The 17,327-nt window shown below is 45.4% G+C and overlaps 1 protein-coding gene across 1 annotated transcript in view; it reads left to right on the top strand.

The window, feature by feature from the left end:
* The window catches only part of PACS1 (phosphofurin acidic cluster sorting protein 1), a 115,129-nt gene that overhangs the window by 53,886 nt on the left and 43,916 nt on the right, over positions 1–17,327 (top strand). Inside the window, exons 9-15 of the mRNA XM_088442519.1 lie at positions 1,174–1,328; positions 1,422–1,515; positions 1,649–1,711; positions 2,321–2,415; positions 2,908–3,028; positions 3,162–3,263; positions 16,132–16,238. Of these exons, the coding sequence (XP_088298645.1) occupies positions 1,174–1,328; positions 1,422–1,515; positions 1,649–1,711; positions 2,321–2,415; positions 2,908–3,028; positions 3,162–3,263; positions 16,132–16,238 (737 nt within the window). The remainder of the gene's footprint in view (positions 1–1,173; positions 1,329–1,421; positions 1,516–1,648; positions 1,712–2,320; positions 2,416–2,907; positions 3,029–3,161; positions 3,264–16,131; positions 16,239–17,327) is intronic.

The following is a 17,327-nucleotide window of genomic DNA, read 5'->3' as shown; positions in this document are numbered from 1 at the left end:
GTGGTCCTCTTCCCACACTTCCATCAAATTCTACAGCTTTAACAACTTCGCCTCAGCTGAGGCGGGTTTTGGGCGATAGGACCTAAACGCAGCACAGGAGAGTTTCCTTCCTTTGAAGAAAAAGAAAAAAGGGGATTTTTGTTCTTACCTGTAAAATTGTTTTTTCTGAGTCCATGGGGGACAATGGACACCCTCCCTCAAGCCCCTGGCTGGCTGGGTTTTTTCCGGTGTCGGTTCTCTGCTCTGTGGCAATTAGTGTGACAGGTTATGTGTGTGGCGGTCTTCTCCTCCATTTCCTGGTCCTTAGGCTTGTTCACTATAACTGGCTTCCCCTGGCTGGGGGCAGGGTATAGGGGTCCAAAAATAAGTTAACTCTTTGTTGCCTGCAGATTCACTATACATAAGGATTTCAGTATCCCCCATGGACTCAGAAAAAGGATTTTACAGGTAACAACAAATATCCCCTTTTTGGTTTTTACCTGATAAATCCTTTTTGCACCTGTCTTTACACAGGGTTATTACCAGAGTGTTGGTGGTCCAGGCCACTGCAATCCCTTTGTGTGGCTTGTCCTTTGAGCTTTGTTAGTAAGTAAATGGTCCTAGGATTGCGCCGAGCACAGTCTTTAGTTGGTGATTCCCTGCACTTGTTGGATTTTGTGACTTGTGTTGATAGTACACTGGATCTTCAAGAAGCGGATGATCTTTTGGTGCTCCATGGTACCCACGAGAGGAGTTGGCCCACAGCAGTAAATTGCTAGATGGATTTTTTTGGTAAATCGTAAGGCTTACATTGGACCGAAGACACCTGTTCCTTGAAAATTAAAATGAAGGCCCTTTCTACGATATCATAGAGCACCTCCTTGGTGGTACAGCACAGACCCTCATCTTGGCAGCTACCTGGTTCCCAGTTCAGCAATCTGTACAGTCACCTGGTTCCCAGTTCATATGTTCAAAGTTTACAGGTTTAATGTATCTGCATCCACAGATGGTGGCGATATAGAAAGGGAATAGCTTTAAACTTAGTATAGATTTTAAAATGAGTGCCAAACTCCAAGCTGAGGCTTCATATTCCCCAAGATTCCGTGTTACCTAATGCATTCAGAAAAAAATTATTTAATTTAAATATAAAAATATTCTTATATCTTTTAAATTAATTTTTATTTCATTTTTTAGGTTGGATTTGGTTTGGATCATGTGTCTCGTGATGAGATACGGGAAGAAGATCTTGATGATTTATATGACAGTCTAGAGATGTTTAACCCAAGTGACAGCTGCCCAGAGTTAGAAGAAAGTGAGAGTGTCTTGAGCACCCCCAAGCCAAAGCTTAGGTACAGCTCTCACCTATGCTTTCTTTTTGTATGTCTGTCATACTGTTGTTGTATAGGTTATGTCTAACATACCTCATCTGTTTCACTACCTAGACCATTCTTCGAAGGGGTTTCTCAGTCCAGTTCACAAACAGAAATTGGAAGTCTAAACAGCAAAGGAAGTCAAGGAAGAGACATCAGCAGCCCGGTGAGGACAAAATAAAACAACCAAGCATAGAAGTAATAGAGGGTGCTTGAAATAATAATAACAATAATTAATAAAAAATAAAATGTGTGTTTGTGTGTGTGTTTCAAAGTCTGTTTCTGTCTGCACTTTTCAGGGGGATCTGTCACTTGAGGTGAAGATGTCTCGTCAGGAAGATTTGATGGACACAGAAAGTCAGGTGCAGTTGAATAGAATTATACTCATTTATATGTCATATAAAGTGCATTTCGTAAATCCAGTACAGTATATAAGGTTTTTATGTTGTAGTTGTTATATTCAATATGACCAGTATTGTAACATCAAGCAGTAGTAGCAGGGATGTTTCACACCTTTGTGGTGATCTCTCAGAGTACAGTATCATAATTCAGTATATTTTTAAAAACAATTTACATGCACTGCAACAATGTCATTAAGAGCACTGGAGTTGTACAGACACAACTAATTAGTTTCTACCAACTGTAACCCTGGAAACTCATAAATATTAAAGACTGGACCATAGAATAAGAATGTACAATACAGAGAGTTATTGCCTTACTAAATATCTGATTGAGGCCCAACAGCATTTGTCATATTCAGGAATAATGTCAGTTGCCAAACATCCACTGTGAACAACAATCTATGTTCAATAATCAGATTACTATGTATAGTAGTTTCAAAATGTTGCTCCCAGTCTTTCCTTTGTATGTGCAAAATCTTGCTCCTTGCTCCTTGGCCATATGGAGTGTAACCATTGAAGATTTTATCTGTCGTTCCAGTCCTGATTCTCTGTGTTGTTTTCTTGTTACAGGATGTATCTTTGGATATCTCGCAAGATATAGACAGTCTCTCCGAAACACTAACTTTTTCAGTCCCTGAAAAGTCTAAATCTGTAAAAAGTCCAAAGTGAGTCACAACCATTCATCTTTTGTCTAAGTTGTGACATATTACCATTATTATTATTATTATTATTATTATTATTATTATTATTATTATTATTATTGTTATTATTATAAACCTTTAAATAATCCCCAGTAGAGCAAGGCTTTACAGAGAATATTTCATTTATAAAAACATTTCAGTGAAACCTACAGTCTAAAATCTGTAATATTAAAACACGCTAACATTAACCTACCACTATAAGGACAGGGGTAGGAAAAGCACACAAACATAGGGAAACCATACAGGCTCGACACAGATATGCTCGGCTTAGAATGGAACCCATGGCCACGACGCTGTAAGGCAACAATGATAACCACTTTGTCATGTGCCACACTGACAATTTTTGTAAACTTATATCACATTATATTTTCTGATTTATGACATTTGTCTTCTTCCTCCACTAGGGGGCACAGGGATCACTCATATTTTCTGATTTCTGACATTTGTCTTTTCCAGTGTTACGCCTCAGGGTAAGAGGAGTGTCTCTCTCAAAGAGAAACCCCCCAACAAAGGACTTTCTGAAAGAACGCAGAGTACAGAGAGTGAGAGAACAGCAGACATAGGACAGAGCACACAGGTAAAGGTTAAAAGAAGACAAGATTGCTATGCAATTTACATGACTTGACACTGGTGATGTAACTTATTTGTTTTATATTTCTTGTGTATGCAAATGTTTTTGTTATTATTTACTTAATGTTACTGTCACACAGGTTCCCCGGAAGCTGTTACTTGATCAGTTAAATCAGAACCTATCGGATCCTTCTCTTCCAGAAACTATTATTATTGTGCAGACTTCAGACTGGCAAGGGCAGGTAATGCGGTGTTCCTGGATTTACACTTTTCTCTTTTTCACTTGTCTTATGTACTCTCCATTTCGTCATCGAATGATGGAAAAAACAGCATTGCAGCACCACATGCTTTGTAATAATGTACATTTTTTGCAAACTTGCTATAATTATAGGACCTGATCCTGAGTCGATGTCGATGATCATGTAGTTGAGTGTTTTTTTTTTGCAGTTGTGCATACATAGGTGCTGCTGCCTTCGGGTCAGACGGTATCAGAGATGTTGTGAAAAAGTGATGGGCGATGACTGGGAGGTGGCTAGTAGTGCAGGGAAAAATAGTCTGTTCAATGGTGTGCTATGGATGTGTCGCAGGCATGTCAGTGCAAGTATAAAAGAAAAGGGGTGGTGATAGCGCAACTGGTATTGGATGTTTATATGTGGAGAATTGTGAGCGACAATAACCCAGAAATACCATCTATAACAAGGCAGATTCTTTTATAATAAACACAAATTTATTACACATACTATATAAAATTATTAATAGAAATAAACATGATAAAAACATATGCAATTGATATGTGCAATACTAGTGTGTAAAAAATAAATAAGAATTATATGATTACAGTTTGAAAGAATAAGGTGTAAAAATGGGAATGGAAGAAAAATTAAAAATAAAAAGGTTGATAAAAATGAGAATGAACAAAAAATGTTTATGAAAAAATAAACAAAAAATAAAGTCAGATAATTTATAAAAAGTCCCTGATGGGAACCAGGTCTTTGTGGATGTAATATACGTTGCTGAAGGATTGAGAAAAAATTGCCTAACCTGCAGGTTGGTTTGTATTAAGGTCCGTGTCTCCCCAAGAGTCTGATGCTTGATCCAATAGTATCACCAGTTGGTGTGATGTACTCAGCAATATATAGCTGGACATAGTAATCCAATGGAAAGCTAACGGTCCTTTATGGTAGTAAAATTAAAGATTTGTGTGTCACGGAGGATCAAGGTGCTTGTACAAGTATTAGGGCTTCCAAATGTGCTGACAACAGTGAGCTGGTTGGCTGAGGCAATGGTGAATTCTGGCCCCTTGTGGAATAAGTGCCGGAATCCAGCCCAGGATGAAGGAAAGATGAATCACAATGGCATCTGGTGGGAACGCACAAAGGGCCTGATTCAGAGCCGTTCGCTATTTGCGGTCGTTCGTTCAAAAACAAGGGGTGGCTATTCAAATGATCAGTTCGCAAATTGCAGTCTGTTCACACCTCTAAGTCTGAATGAGCGAGCAAAACATACGCTCGTTTATTTGTTAAAAACGCCCCCTGGCCGCACGCACCATACGTCATGTCCGCTATTTATTAGATTAATCGAGTACATCGACCAGCGTATGAACTGCTCGCTATTCTTGTGGTTGGTTTTTGCTACCACAATCTTGCGAGCAGTTCTGGCTATAAAATAACCCAGTGACGTGGTCAATGACGCTGCTGTATTAATTATGCACACCCATAAAACGCCCGTTTTGACCTTTAAGCACGCCTGCGTTCTGATCTCCACTCCCCGTTTTCAAGCACCTTCCCCTGTTACCACCCACATACGCCTCATTCTGTCACTCAAAATAGCAGGCATTCGCTATATTGCGAGCACATGAATTTCGGCCGCACTGACTGGTTCGCGCATGCGTATAACGATCCGTACGCATGCGCAGATGTGCGAACATCGCTCGGAACGAGCGTACTGCCGCTAGCGAGTGGCTCTGAATGAGGGCCAAAGGCTCATCCAAAGCAGTGTGTGTGATCTGGCTAACGTGTTTCTCTGTATCAACAGCTTCGTCAGAGGCTTAGCTATATATGTCAATGCAAGTGTCTGTGTTCCCAGATGCACAGCCACAGGCAAAGGAGGCTGTGGTCAGACTGAGAAATTGCTGGTGAAAATTCGATAATGCTGACCGATGGTGGCATATAAGGATGCACCAATTGGTATTACATTGTACATAACGCTAAACGTGACCGTCTCTGTCCTTGCACATTTGGACACTTGGATGTACACAAGAAGTAGTTTGTAGCAGCATTTGCATAAACTCGCAGACAGGCAACCGCCAATAGACTCTGCTGCATGCAACTCAGAGTCAGGCCCATAATGTTCATAACTATGCAATACAGTTCGTAACAAATTGTAATAAAAATGTGTACCGTTCAGCTGTTATGAAGTTACTGCTAAATACCAAAGCTTCTGTCACACCACTATGGGAAACTCCAAGTCCAATTGGCTGAATGTGTGCTTAGACAAAGGAATTCTGGGAATGAGTGCTTTACTAGGGAATTAATGTTTCCTGCAGTAATTCCACACCAATCAGGGAAATTTCAGTGCTGGATACATAGGGGGCGATTTAATTAGCGGCTCGGCATCTATGCATTATCCTGGAACATTGCTAGTTTTACATCGCACCCCATTAAGGTACGCAGGAAATTTTGTAATTCTGGGCTATGTTAAATAGGTGAAATGTTTGCTGCTGAATATCGTAGGATGTTCAGTGGCATATGTTGATCTTAGAATGCAGGCACTGGCATGTCAACAAGGTCGACATACTACTTTTGTCTTTCATCAATGCTGGGGGACACTGGACCATGGGGGACACTGGGCCATCAGATTGTAGCAGGGAATGCACTGGCACTTGACTAGTTAAACTGTAGCTTTAACCCTAAGCTCCTCCCCTCTGCAACCCCATTATGTCAGTGTAGTTTAAGTGCCTGTGTAGTTAGGCACGATTTGGAGGGCTGCAGCCCTTTGTAGCTAGAGATACTGTATTTTTTTTTTCTTATTTGTAATATTATTTTCCTTTCTTAGTTAGGTACTGTGTGCTGCTTCCAGCAGCGCACAGTGGGAGTGCATCACGCTGCGGGACTGCAGCTTGCCGGGCTCCGTAGGAACGGAGGTGTCCTCAGTGGGAGCCGTGGCGGGGGAGGGGTGCTCTGATCAGCGACACCCCCCATAGCACTCCGGTCTCACTAGAGACCACCTGGGCCCGAGGTCAGTGCGCACCTGGTAGATGGTGCAGGGCGTCAATGCTGGCCCGGATGGCGGCGCCATCTTGACGTTTTCTTTTTAACGGAGTGGCTCCTTGAGAGAGCACGCGAATCACAGGCTGCCCATCTACGGGGCATACCAAGTGTTTTCCCCAGAAGGGGTAGTAACACTTGGCAGTCAGAGGCCATTTCTCCTTCATCCACTAGGGGACATTGGTGGAGGCTTCATAACAGTGGGGGAGCTGGCACTCTTAGTCAGTCTTAGTATTGTGCCCAAGGGAGCTGGTCATACTTTGGGCTTCTCCGTGTATAGTTTATTTTAATATATAGGTGTAGAAGATACTAAAACAAGCATTGAGGACATGATAGGCAGCTAGCTGCCCCTGTCTGTCTGCGACGATGAAGCTGCCGGGGGGATCCTATCGAATAGACCACTGTCAGAGACCACTGTCTCTGGGGTAGTACCAGGACGTGCTGCATGCAGTGCATGTCGCGGTCCCCCAATAGCCTCACCGCCACTGGCAGCCTCAGCAGTTACTGCAAGTATTATCCTGACTCCCAATTAGCGGGGTTGCCAGGCACAAAAAAAAAGGCGGTGTGTACTAGCAGCGGCAGTCCGCGGGCGCCAGATACAGTATTTAAAACGGGTGCCATAGCGGGGGTGGGGGGCAGGAGTCTAACACTGCTGAGTTCTGCTCCTTGGTCCCAGCTGCCCCGGCGCTTCCAGAGCACAGCCGACGGCCATTACAGTACTGCTGCTGCTGGGCTGCGCTGATCGTTTTCACAACGCCGAGACTGAGACAGCCCCCCCAGGATTTGTGAGTGATCAGTGGGGTTAGGTTTTACAGGAGCCCAGTGTTATATTATTGCTGTGATTTATGCATAGCGCTTTTGGCACTGTTAACAGCGCTGTTTGGGCGGGTGTGGGTCTCCTCCATCTCTGCCCTTATCTCCTATTATATATCTCATTCTCTACTCTTACACTGTCCACTACACTACTGTATTGTTTGTATGTCAGTGTTGTGTACCATGGCTGGAAGCATCGTCCCGCGCCCCTTCCGCGGGGACTTCACCACAGGTTCCCAAGAGGAGGCTGTTACCCTCAGTTCTATAGTCAGATGACTCTGAGGATGAGGATTTGCCCCCACTAGAGGAGGGCGAGTTTCATGATTCTGGGGACGAACAGGTCCCAGGGGATAGAAGCTCTGATTTTAGCAATACATCAGGTATTAAACATGGAGGAAGAGGACCAGGGTTCTGCTCGGCCATCTATCTTTAGTAAAAAGCAAAGGCAGGCTGCCTCCTTTCCATCATCAGAGGAGCTGGATTCTATCCTCACCACTGCTTGGAAAGACCCGGATAAAATATTCCAGGTATCCCGTCGACCTTTGTCCTCCTACTCTTTCCCTATAGAAAGCAGTAAGCTATGTGAGACTCCACCCTCGGTAGATCCCCCAGTGTCTCGTCTGTCCAAAGAGACGGTTCTGCCAGTACCAGGAGCCATTTCCTTAAAAGAGACTTCTGACAAAAAGGTGGAGAACACCCTAAAGTCCATTTACACAGTAGCAGGCGTGATTCTTCACCCTGCGCTAGTGGGCTGCTGGGTCAATAAGTCAATTGAAGCCTGAGCTAAGCAACTATCCGAAGGATTACAGACAGGACTCCCAGCTGAGGATCTTATTCCTTTAGCAGAACAGATTGGGGAGTCGGCTGCTTATCTTGGCGAGGCTTCAAAAGAGGTATGTAATTTCACTTCTAGGTCTTCCACTCTAGCAATATCGGCCTGCAGAGCTCTTTGGCTGCGACAGTGGCAGGCTGATGCAGAATCAAAGAGGGCGGTGGAAACACTTCCATTCACTGGTGATGTCTTCTTCGGACTCGAACTGGACAAGTGAATCTCCCAGGCTACAGGGGGTAAATCTACTTGTCTCCCCTCAGCTGCTCCGGCTTCCCATAAACCTTATTCAGGACCGTTCTTTCGTTCCCCAGGAAGATTTAGAGGCCGTTCCAGAGGAGCAACCTCTACACACCAGGACAATAAGCCCTTCACCAAACCCAGTGCATGACGGGTTTCCCTCTCAGTGTGGGCACAATCTTGTCCGGACACCTGGCTTCGGGACCTCATCACCCAGGGGTACAAACTCGATTTCCAGATCCAACCACCTCCTCGGTTTTTCACCACAGGTTTGCCAGTTTCCAATGACAGACGGGTTAGATACAAGAAGCTGTGGACAGACTTCTCAACGCTCAAGTGTTGGTACAGGTCCCCACACATCAATTAGAACAAGGGTTCTACTCCAGCTTGTTCGTGGTTCCGAAGCCAGACGGATCAGACAGACCTATTGTGAACCTGAAGGATCTCAACCCTTATCTGAGAGTATTCAAGTTCAAGATGGAGTCCCTTCAATCTGTCATTGTGGGGCTCGAGGAAAATGAGTTTCTGGTGTCTTTGGACATAAAATATGCCTACCTACACATGCCCATCTGACCGCTTCACCAAACATTCTTACGATTTTCTATTCGGGACTCACATTTTCAGTTCCAGGCCTTACCCTTCGGCCTATTTTCGGCTCCCAGGGTATTCACCTAGGTAATGGCAGTGATGATGGCTCTCCTTTGGACTCAGGGAGTCACGATTGTCCCTTACCTGGATGATCTCCTCCTGAAAGCTTCCAGGAACCAATTATTACAAAACATATTGGTGACTCAAGACATGATAAGTCAGAAGATCTTCCTTCCTTAGGAAAAAGCAACTTCCATTTAAGAGATGGTGCGGCTGATCTTACAACATCGACGAGTATCGGTGCACCTGTGCATACGACTGCTCGGGAAGATCGTTGCGACCTTCACAGCCATTCCATACGGCCGCATCCACTCCAGGCTTTTTCAACTGGACCTCCTCTCCCAGTGGTTGGGATCCCATCTATTCCTTCACCAACGAGTGAAGCTGGATCCAAAAACTTGGATATCTCTTCTCTGGTGGCTGAATTCATCTGACCTGTTGGAAGGCAAGAGGTTTGGAGTGTGGAATTGGATTCTCTTTACCACAAATGCGAATCTGAGGGGGTGGCGGGCAGTGACTCTGGATAACAACTTCAAGGGTCGCTGGACTCCACAGGAAGCGAGACTGCCCATAAACATCTTGGAATTACGGGCAGTGTTTTATGCTCTTCAACTAGCACATCACCTGTTGCGGGGTCAAGCCATCAGAGTCCAGTCTGACAACACCATGGCAGTGGCATACATAAACTAACAAGGTGGCACCAGAAGTCATGCAGCAATGGAGGAGGTAATTCTTCTCTGGGCGCAGGAATTCGCTGTGGCAATATCAGCAATATTTATTCCAGGTGTGGACAATCGGGAGGCCGACTACCGCAGTCGTCAGGACGTACATCCCGGGGAGTGGGCGCTCCATCCCCAGGTGTTTCAACAGCTTGTTCAGAGGTGGAGCCTTCCACAAGTCGACCTCATGGTGTCCAGACATAATCAACAACTGCCTCTGTACTGCTCTCGGACAAGAGACCCTGTGTTACGATTACCAGTGACCACTCCTAGTAAGCCGTCTAGAACCCAGGCTACAAGGTCTTCCGCAACTAACAACCGTCCGTTGCTCCCTTAGAGATAAATCGCTCACCGGTACTTAGGCGGCCACCTGGACTTACTGCTCGGAGTAGTAGCAGCTTACAAGAGTCTCGACTGGAATCCTGATATGAAAGGAAGGAGTCTTTGTACTGGAAGAGCAGATAATACAGTTGGAGAGATGCGTCTTGGGAGCCAATGGTGTGAAGTGTACCGGTGGTGCGGCTTGTGTGCCGATGGTGCAGCAATAGCCAACGATAGTAAAATAGTAATGTTATGGCATTGGAAGCCGATGATGCAGCAAATGTGCCGATGGTGCGGCAATAGCCGTTGGTAGACAGTCAATGGGAATGCTGTGGCTTTGAGAGCCGATGGTGTGGCAAATGTGCCGATGGTACGGCTTGTGTGCCGATGGTGCGGCTATAGCCGGTGGTAGAGTGTTAACATTAAATGCTGCGGCTTGGAGAGCCGATGGCAGCACGGTGGTGAGGGTGCGGCTTGGAAGCCGTAGAAGAAGCTGGAGAGCCGGGGACAGCACTTAAGCCGTTAGTGCGGCAAATGTGCCGAAGGTGCATCAAGAAACGATTGGTGAGGAGTAGGTAGTCGGTGCTGCGGCTTGGAGAGCCGATGGCAGCATGGTAGTATAGGTGTGGCTAAGAAGCCGTAGGGAAGCTGGAGAGCCGAGATAGCACAGAAGCCACTTCGGGAAAGCCAAAATTTGCATCATGAAGAGGAACAGAACGCTGACATGCAGCCAAGCCGATGGAACTCACAGATATACTATAGTCGCCGAGGTGACAAAAACCCAGTGTGTACAAATAGGAGGAACCACCAATCATGCCGCTCTGTGGAAGACACGTCACTTCCTGAGGCGTGCCGATCGCCAAGTAAAGTAACCCCGTCCTGACTTGGTAAACTGCTCGGAGACAAGTCGTGACTGCGACTTGTAACACCCGGAGACCGTGGCAGTGGACGCACTCACATCTACCTTGCGGTTCCGATTCGTCTATTTGTTTCCGTCATTTCCACTTCTGCCTTGGTTTCTGCAACGCATCAAGAGGGAAAGGGCCAGGGTTCTGTCAGTGGCTCCAGATTGGCCTCGCAGAGCTTGGTATTCCAACTTGCATATACTGCTGATCCGTGGCCTCTACCACTGCGAGAGGTTTCCTGCAGCAGGGTCCTTTTATCTATCCAGACTTATGGCAGCTACTTTTGACGGCGTGGCTGTTGAAAGGGCAATCTTATGGCGAAAGGGGATCCCATCTACTGTAATCCCTAACATGCTCCGGTCCCGGAAGGAAGTTACTTCCAGACACTACAATCGTATCTGGAAGGCTTGTGTGATCTGGTGTGAACGGCGGAGATCGCCCCCTATAATGTTCAAGGTGTCCAGGATCCTCCTTTTCCTGCAGGCAGGATTTTCAGGGAAGGTTCAGGTTTCATCACTGTCCATTTTCTTCCAGAAGAAACTGGCCTTACTCCCGGGTGTTCACACCTTTTTGCAGGGGGTTATTCGTTTGCAACCTCCCTTTGTCTCTCCCACAGCTCTGTTGGATTTGGATCTCATCCTCTTTCTTGCAGTCTTCACTGTTTGAACCGTAACAGACGGTTGAGTTTAAGTACCTCTCGTGGAAGGTTGTCCTTCTCCTAGCCCTGGCTTCGGCCAGGTGAGTGTTGGAGCTCGGGGCTCTTTCCTGTCGTCCTCCATATTTGATATTCCATGCGGATAGAGCTGAACTTTGTGTTCCACATAAACCAGCCTATTGTGGTGCCGGTTCTTCCAGATCCCTTCACGTCGTTAGAGCCCTCAGGATCCACGTGGATAGGACTGCATCTCTACGGAAAACAGATTCCCTGTTTGTCTGGTATGATGTCGCTCATCCTGGTTGGCCGGCTTCCAAGCAGACTATTGCACGCTGGATCCATCTGACCATCAGGCAGGCCTATCTGGCCTCCTCAAAGAAATCTCCGGCTTCCATCACAGCGCATTCCACGTGCTCGGTGGGTTCCTCGTAGGCGGCTTCCCGCTGGATTTCCACGACTCAACTTTTTCGAGCGGCCACTTGGTCGGACCGACATACCTTTGTCCGGTTTTATTGTTTTGATACGTTCGCAGCCTCTGTCTCGCAATATGGCCGTGCTGTTTTGCAGGGTTCTCAGCGCTCTCCCGTCCGGGATGGGAGCTCTGGGATGTCCCCACTGTCATGAAGCCTCCAGTGTCCCCTAGTGGATGAAGGAGAAAACAGGATTTTGGTGCTTACCGATAAATCCATTTCTCCGATTCCACAGGGGTCAATAGACGCCCACGCGGCGCTGTTCCTTCCTGCTATGGTAGGTTGTCATTCTACGTTATGAGTGGTTGTTTTTCTTTGTTCTACTGTCTTTAGGAACCGTTTTACACATGTTATGTGTTTGTCATTATGTGTACTTTCTTCATCTCCTCCTCTGCAGTTTGTCTTTCCAGCTCTCCTCGGGCACAGTTTACAAAGACTGGCTTGTAGGGGGGTATAGAGGGGGAGGAGCTAGTCACACTTTCTAAATTTAAAATGCCAGCTCCCGGTTAGAACACATCTATACCCCACTGTACCCCTCCAGTGTCCCCTGTGGAATCGGAGAAAGGGATTTATCGGTAAGTACCAAAATCCTGTTTTGTGCATGGAGGGCGGAGCCACACAGTGCTGGTCTCCACAGCAGCCAATGGTACAAGCTATTTGGCTGCGTAGGACGCTACAGCCCTGAAGCAGCCACCTCTGCGGGAGAAGAGTGCAGACACAAGGGGTCCACAAGCACCTCTCCTCTGCTGCTGGTAGCCTCTCTAAGGAAGACTAAGTATTTTTTTTATTTGCCTGTTTGTGTGGGATTTGTACAGTTTCCCAGTGACCTTTGTTTTACTAACGGATGCGTTATTTATTTTTTTGCTCGGGACCGCATGGCAACTATGACAGACAAAACAATGTCTATCAGGGCTAAGTCCTCTGCCTTCCTGCCGGGGGAGTGGTCTCTCCACCCGGATGTCTTCCGACAGTTGGTACGGAAGTGGGGTCTTCCGGAGGTGGACCTGATGGCGTCTCTGCACAACTGCAAGGTTCCCCGATTTTGTGCGAGGTCCATGGACTCACTGGCCTTCGCAGTGGATGCCATGACTGTTCCGTGGAGTTTTCATCTGGCATATCTATTTCCTCCGATTCCCAAGTTACCTCGGATACTCCGGCGGATCAAGGAGCAACAGATTCCAGTGATCCTGTGGCTCCATACTGGCCGCGCAGGTCGTGGTACCCCGCCACTCTCAAGCTGGCCATAGTTCGCGGTTGGCGCCTTCCGCTGTGACCAGATCTGCTCCTGCAGGCTCCGTTTCGGCATGTGAAAATTCTTTGATTGGCTTTAACGGCCTGGCTTTTGAAACCGAGCTATTAACAGCTAAGGGGTTTTCCCCTTCCGTTGTCCGTACTATGGTGCTGGCTTGGAAACCGGGTTTGTCGCAAAACTATCACAGGGTCTGGATCTACATCTTGTGGTGTGAACGGCACAAAGTGCACACATTATGGTTTTGCCTTTCAAGGTTTTTAGGGAGGTCTTGAAGCCAGCTTGTAGCTTCGCTCATTGAAAGTACAGATTTCGGCTCTGTCGATTTATTTTCAGCGGCAGCTGGCCCTCTTGCCAGAGGTTCGGACCTTTTTTACAGGGAGTGTTACAGGTTCAAGCTCCGTTTCAGCCGCTGGTGGCTCTGTGGGATCTGACCTTGGTCATATCCGCTCTTAAACAGGCTCCCTTTGAGCCTTTGAATTCCGTGTCCTTTAGATTTGTCACCTTGAAATTGGTTTTCCTTATGGCCATTGCCTCAGCTCGCCGGGTCTCTGAGTTGGGGGCCTTGTCTTGCAAACCACCGTGCCTCATACTTCATAATGATCAGGCTGTTCTCTGAACAGTTCCTTCGTTCCAACCGAAGGTTGTTTCGGCCTTCCACTAAAACCAAGAGATTGTCTTTCCTGTGTTTTCCCATCAAAGACTTCCCAGGACCGGGACGATCTGACACTATTGGATGCCGTCCGGACCCTGCGGATCTAATGCTGCAGAACTTCTGCCCTACATCGTATGGACTCCCTACAGGTTCTCTACGACAGTCAGAAACTTGGATGGCCACGAAGCAGACCATTGCAAGATGGATCCGCTCTGTCATCTCTCGGGCATATTCTGATGCGGGGCGACTGACACCTGCCAGGGTGTCGGCTCATTCTATTAGGGGCGGTGGCGACCTCCTTGGCGCCGGCTGAACAGGTCTGCTGCGCAGCTTACCCGGTTCTTTATCCAGTCGTTTGCTCGGTTTTACAAGTTTCATGTTTTTGCCTCCGGCGACGTCCACTTTGGGCATACAGTTCTATGGTTAGGGGGCCTGAGCGTTCCCTCCCCTGGGGGCGGCTGATAAACGTCCAATGGTCCAGTGTCCCCCAGAATTGATGAAAGAGAAAAGAGAATTCTTGGGTACTTACCGTTGAATCTTTTTCTCTAAGTCATGTTGGGGGACACTGCATTCCCTCTCTAACGCTCAGTCGTGTTGATTTGTGTTTTTTTGACCGGTTGGTCCCTGCGGTTCTGTTTTTTATATTGGTAATAACAGTTTCACTGGTTACTGCTTCCCCTTAGCAGGCACTTTTGAAGTTGTACTGACATCATGGGGTTTCAGAGCGGAGGAGCTTAGGGTTAAAGCTACAGTTTGACTAGTTAAATGCCAACTCCTGCATTCCCAGCTACAACCCCTTGGTCCAGTGTCCCCCAGCATGACTCAGAGAAAAGGATTCAACGGTAAATACCCAAAAATCCTTTTATATCAGTTTAACCGGATCTGCAAAATGCTGGTAAAGCAGCATGTTTAAAGTTGTACTAGCATTCTGGTTAACATGCTGTAAGTGGTCGACATGCCGGCGCCTGCATTCCAGGCTCTACATATTACTGTCAACCTAGTGACTGTCAATCCAGTAACTTCTTCCCTTTCACTTTAATTATCTAGGTACTGTTAGCTATAATCTATGCAAATAACAATATACATTATGTAGGGTAGGATAACTATTTACTGGGATCTATAACAGTTATTTATTATGAAACAGGTGTTTGCAAATGAGGATTTTTCTTTAATTTACCTAATATAACGCATTGTTAAACCTCAGGAGAAGGTCAGTCTTTACTATAGAACAGTGATTGATAAATAAACATTTATGTCATAACTAGCGTTTGCCTCACAAATTTGCACACGTGGATGTCTGTTATTGCTCAGCAGAACTAATTTTACAAAGACAGTAGTTGCATCGAATATTGTGATGTATATTTTATATTGTAGGCATTGATCACAAAATTTGTAAACAATATTTGCAGTTTTTCCTTCAGAGATTAACACAACAAATGTTTGAGGCTCTTAACTCGTGAGCAAGCCACTTAACCTACAGTAACACAGAAAGGTTGCAAGTAACATGAGCAGTGACTTTATGATATGCAGTATATGCGCCATCTACTGGAATGACATGTATACTGCAACTTCATTAGTCTAGATAAGCCGCCTGAATAGTGCCTAATATATAATTGGATGTATATATACAGAGTAAATTATTATTTTATTTTTTTACATACATATAGAAATTTTGGACTTGCCTGTGCAAATTCTGCAAAAAAAATTTTTGCCTCCATAGTTCATACACAGTCCCTATAAGTATATTTGTTCCATAAAAATTATATTTATACACATCTAGTCATTTTTGGCTTGAGGAGCCTGTACACTGCACGTTCCGAGTATCAAGCGTCTGGTTTTTCCTTTAGTGCTTCTCGCCCTGATGTCACATTGCGATAATACATACCTCAGTTCTTTCTAGGTGACTAAGCTATACACTATTGAAAACACAATCCAAATTCATTCCGTAATTTTTGCGTGATGCCGGAACAGGCAGACAGACATAACAAAAATTCTGAAAAACATTTTTGTCTCCATAGTTCATACACAGTCCCAAGGAGTACATTTCTCCAAAATAATTCAATGTACACAAACAACCATTACAAGTTACTATAAGTACATTTATAGTAAAAAGCAGCTGTATTACAGCACATATTAACTCTGATTTAATACTTTTATTAAAACAACCTTGAAATTATTCCTGTATTACCAATTGCACCATTTGTGAATGTATTCTTAGTCTGAAATAAATTACAAAGAATTACAGATAGTGCATTACTTCTGCATAGTATTTATTTGAGTATTTGGAATGTAGATTTCTTTCACTAGCCTATGCTTATTGTACTACTCTTTATATTCCAGTTTGTCTCAAATCTGTTCCAGCAGCAGCATAAGCCATGTGTCTGTGTAACGTGTTCATCAGATGTACAGTGCGCTCTGACTGCCATACTTACTCGAATACAGAGACAGTGAGTATAAGAATATACAATTTTTCTTTTATACAGAAATATCAAATGGTAAAAATCCTTGCGATAGCAAGCCTAAACATTAATGTTATCTCTCTCTGATGTACCTTGTACTAAATTCCATTTCTTCTTCAGGGTCCATAGGGCTCCACAGGGAGCTGTTAGATCCATCTTACTAATAGAAGATGACGAACCAGCCCCTAAATCATAGCACTCACTGTTTAAACGACAAAAAGTGGCTTCAGCAGAAATAATTCTATCGGAACAGCTAGCCGAACACATGGCAGCAATCTGGCAGACGCCTGGTAAGAGGTTTCAGCCCCAAAAATGACTGACCTCCTGTTATCCATTTCTTGCGGCTCATTGTACAAAATGGGAGACTCCCCTGTGGTTGATTCCCATGTTACTCGATTAATTACGAGCACTGCATTGCATATTCCTCCAGTATCCTCTCTGAAGGACCGTACAGATAGAAAGGTTCTACTGAAGCCACTTTCTGTCATTTAAACAGTGGGTGCTTTGACTTAGGGGCTGGTTCGTCATCTTCTATTAGTAAGATAGATCTAACAGCTCGCCAAAGAACACTGTAGTAAGGACAAGCGTTGGGAGGGTGTCCAGTGTCCCCTGTGGAATTGGAGAAATGGGTTTTAAATTAAATGGTATTGGTCTTCCTCGTTGACCTTCCTGGTGTTCTCATCAGCTGTAGCTGCATCTGCTCGGTTCCGGCTGGGGTTAAGATCTTCTTAACTCTTGTTCTCATGTGTTTCCACCTGAGCCTTAGTAGCCGAATGGATAAGGCACTGGCTGTCTAGGCCAGGGCTTGTCGGTTCAGGTCCCTTCTGGGTTCATAGAGTTTTAATCAACCATCTCATCAGTAGCGGTGATGCTTTAAAGGCTACAAGAGATTCTTGTTGGTGCTCTCTAATAACCTCTGTGTTTTTGGTGGGGTTCACGGGTGGTCTAGCCAAATGTTTCTGCTTGTCCGCTTGCCATGCAGCTGTTCAATCCACATACCGTACCTTGTTCGGTTCTACTTCATGTTGGTCGCGGGGTTCGGCAAGTTTCTCAGTGCATTGTCACCCAGGAGGTCAG

This window comes from Taudactylus pleione, unplaced genomic scaffold (assembly GCF_031769625.1).
Source record: "Taudactylus pleione unplaced genomic scaffold, aTauple2 ptg000313l, whole genome shotgun sequence".
NCBI classification, from domain to species: domain Eukaryota; kingdom Metazoa; phylum Chordata; class Amphibia; order Anura; family Myobatrachidae; genus Taudactylus; species Taudactylus pleione.
This window is presented reverse-complemented; position numbering and strand designations above follow the sequence as displayed.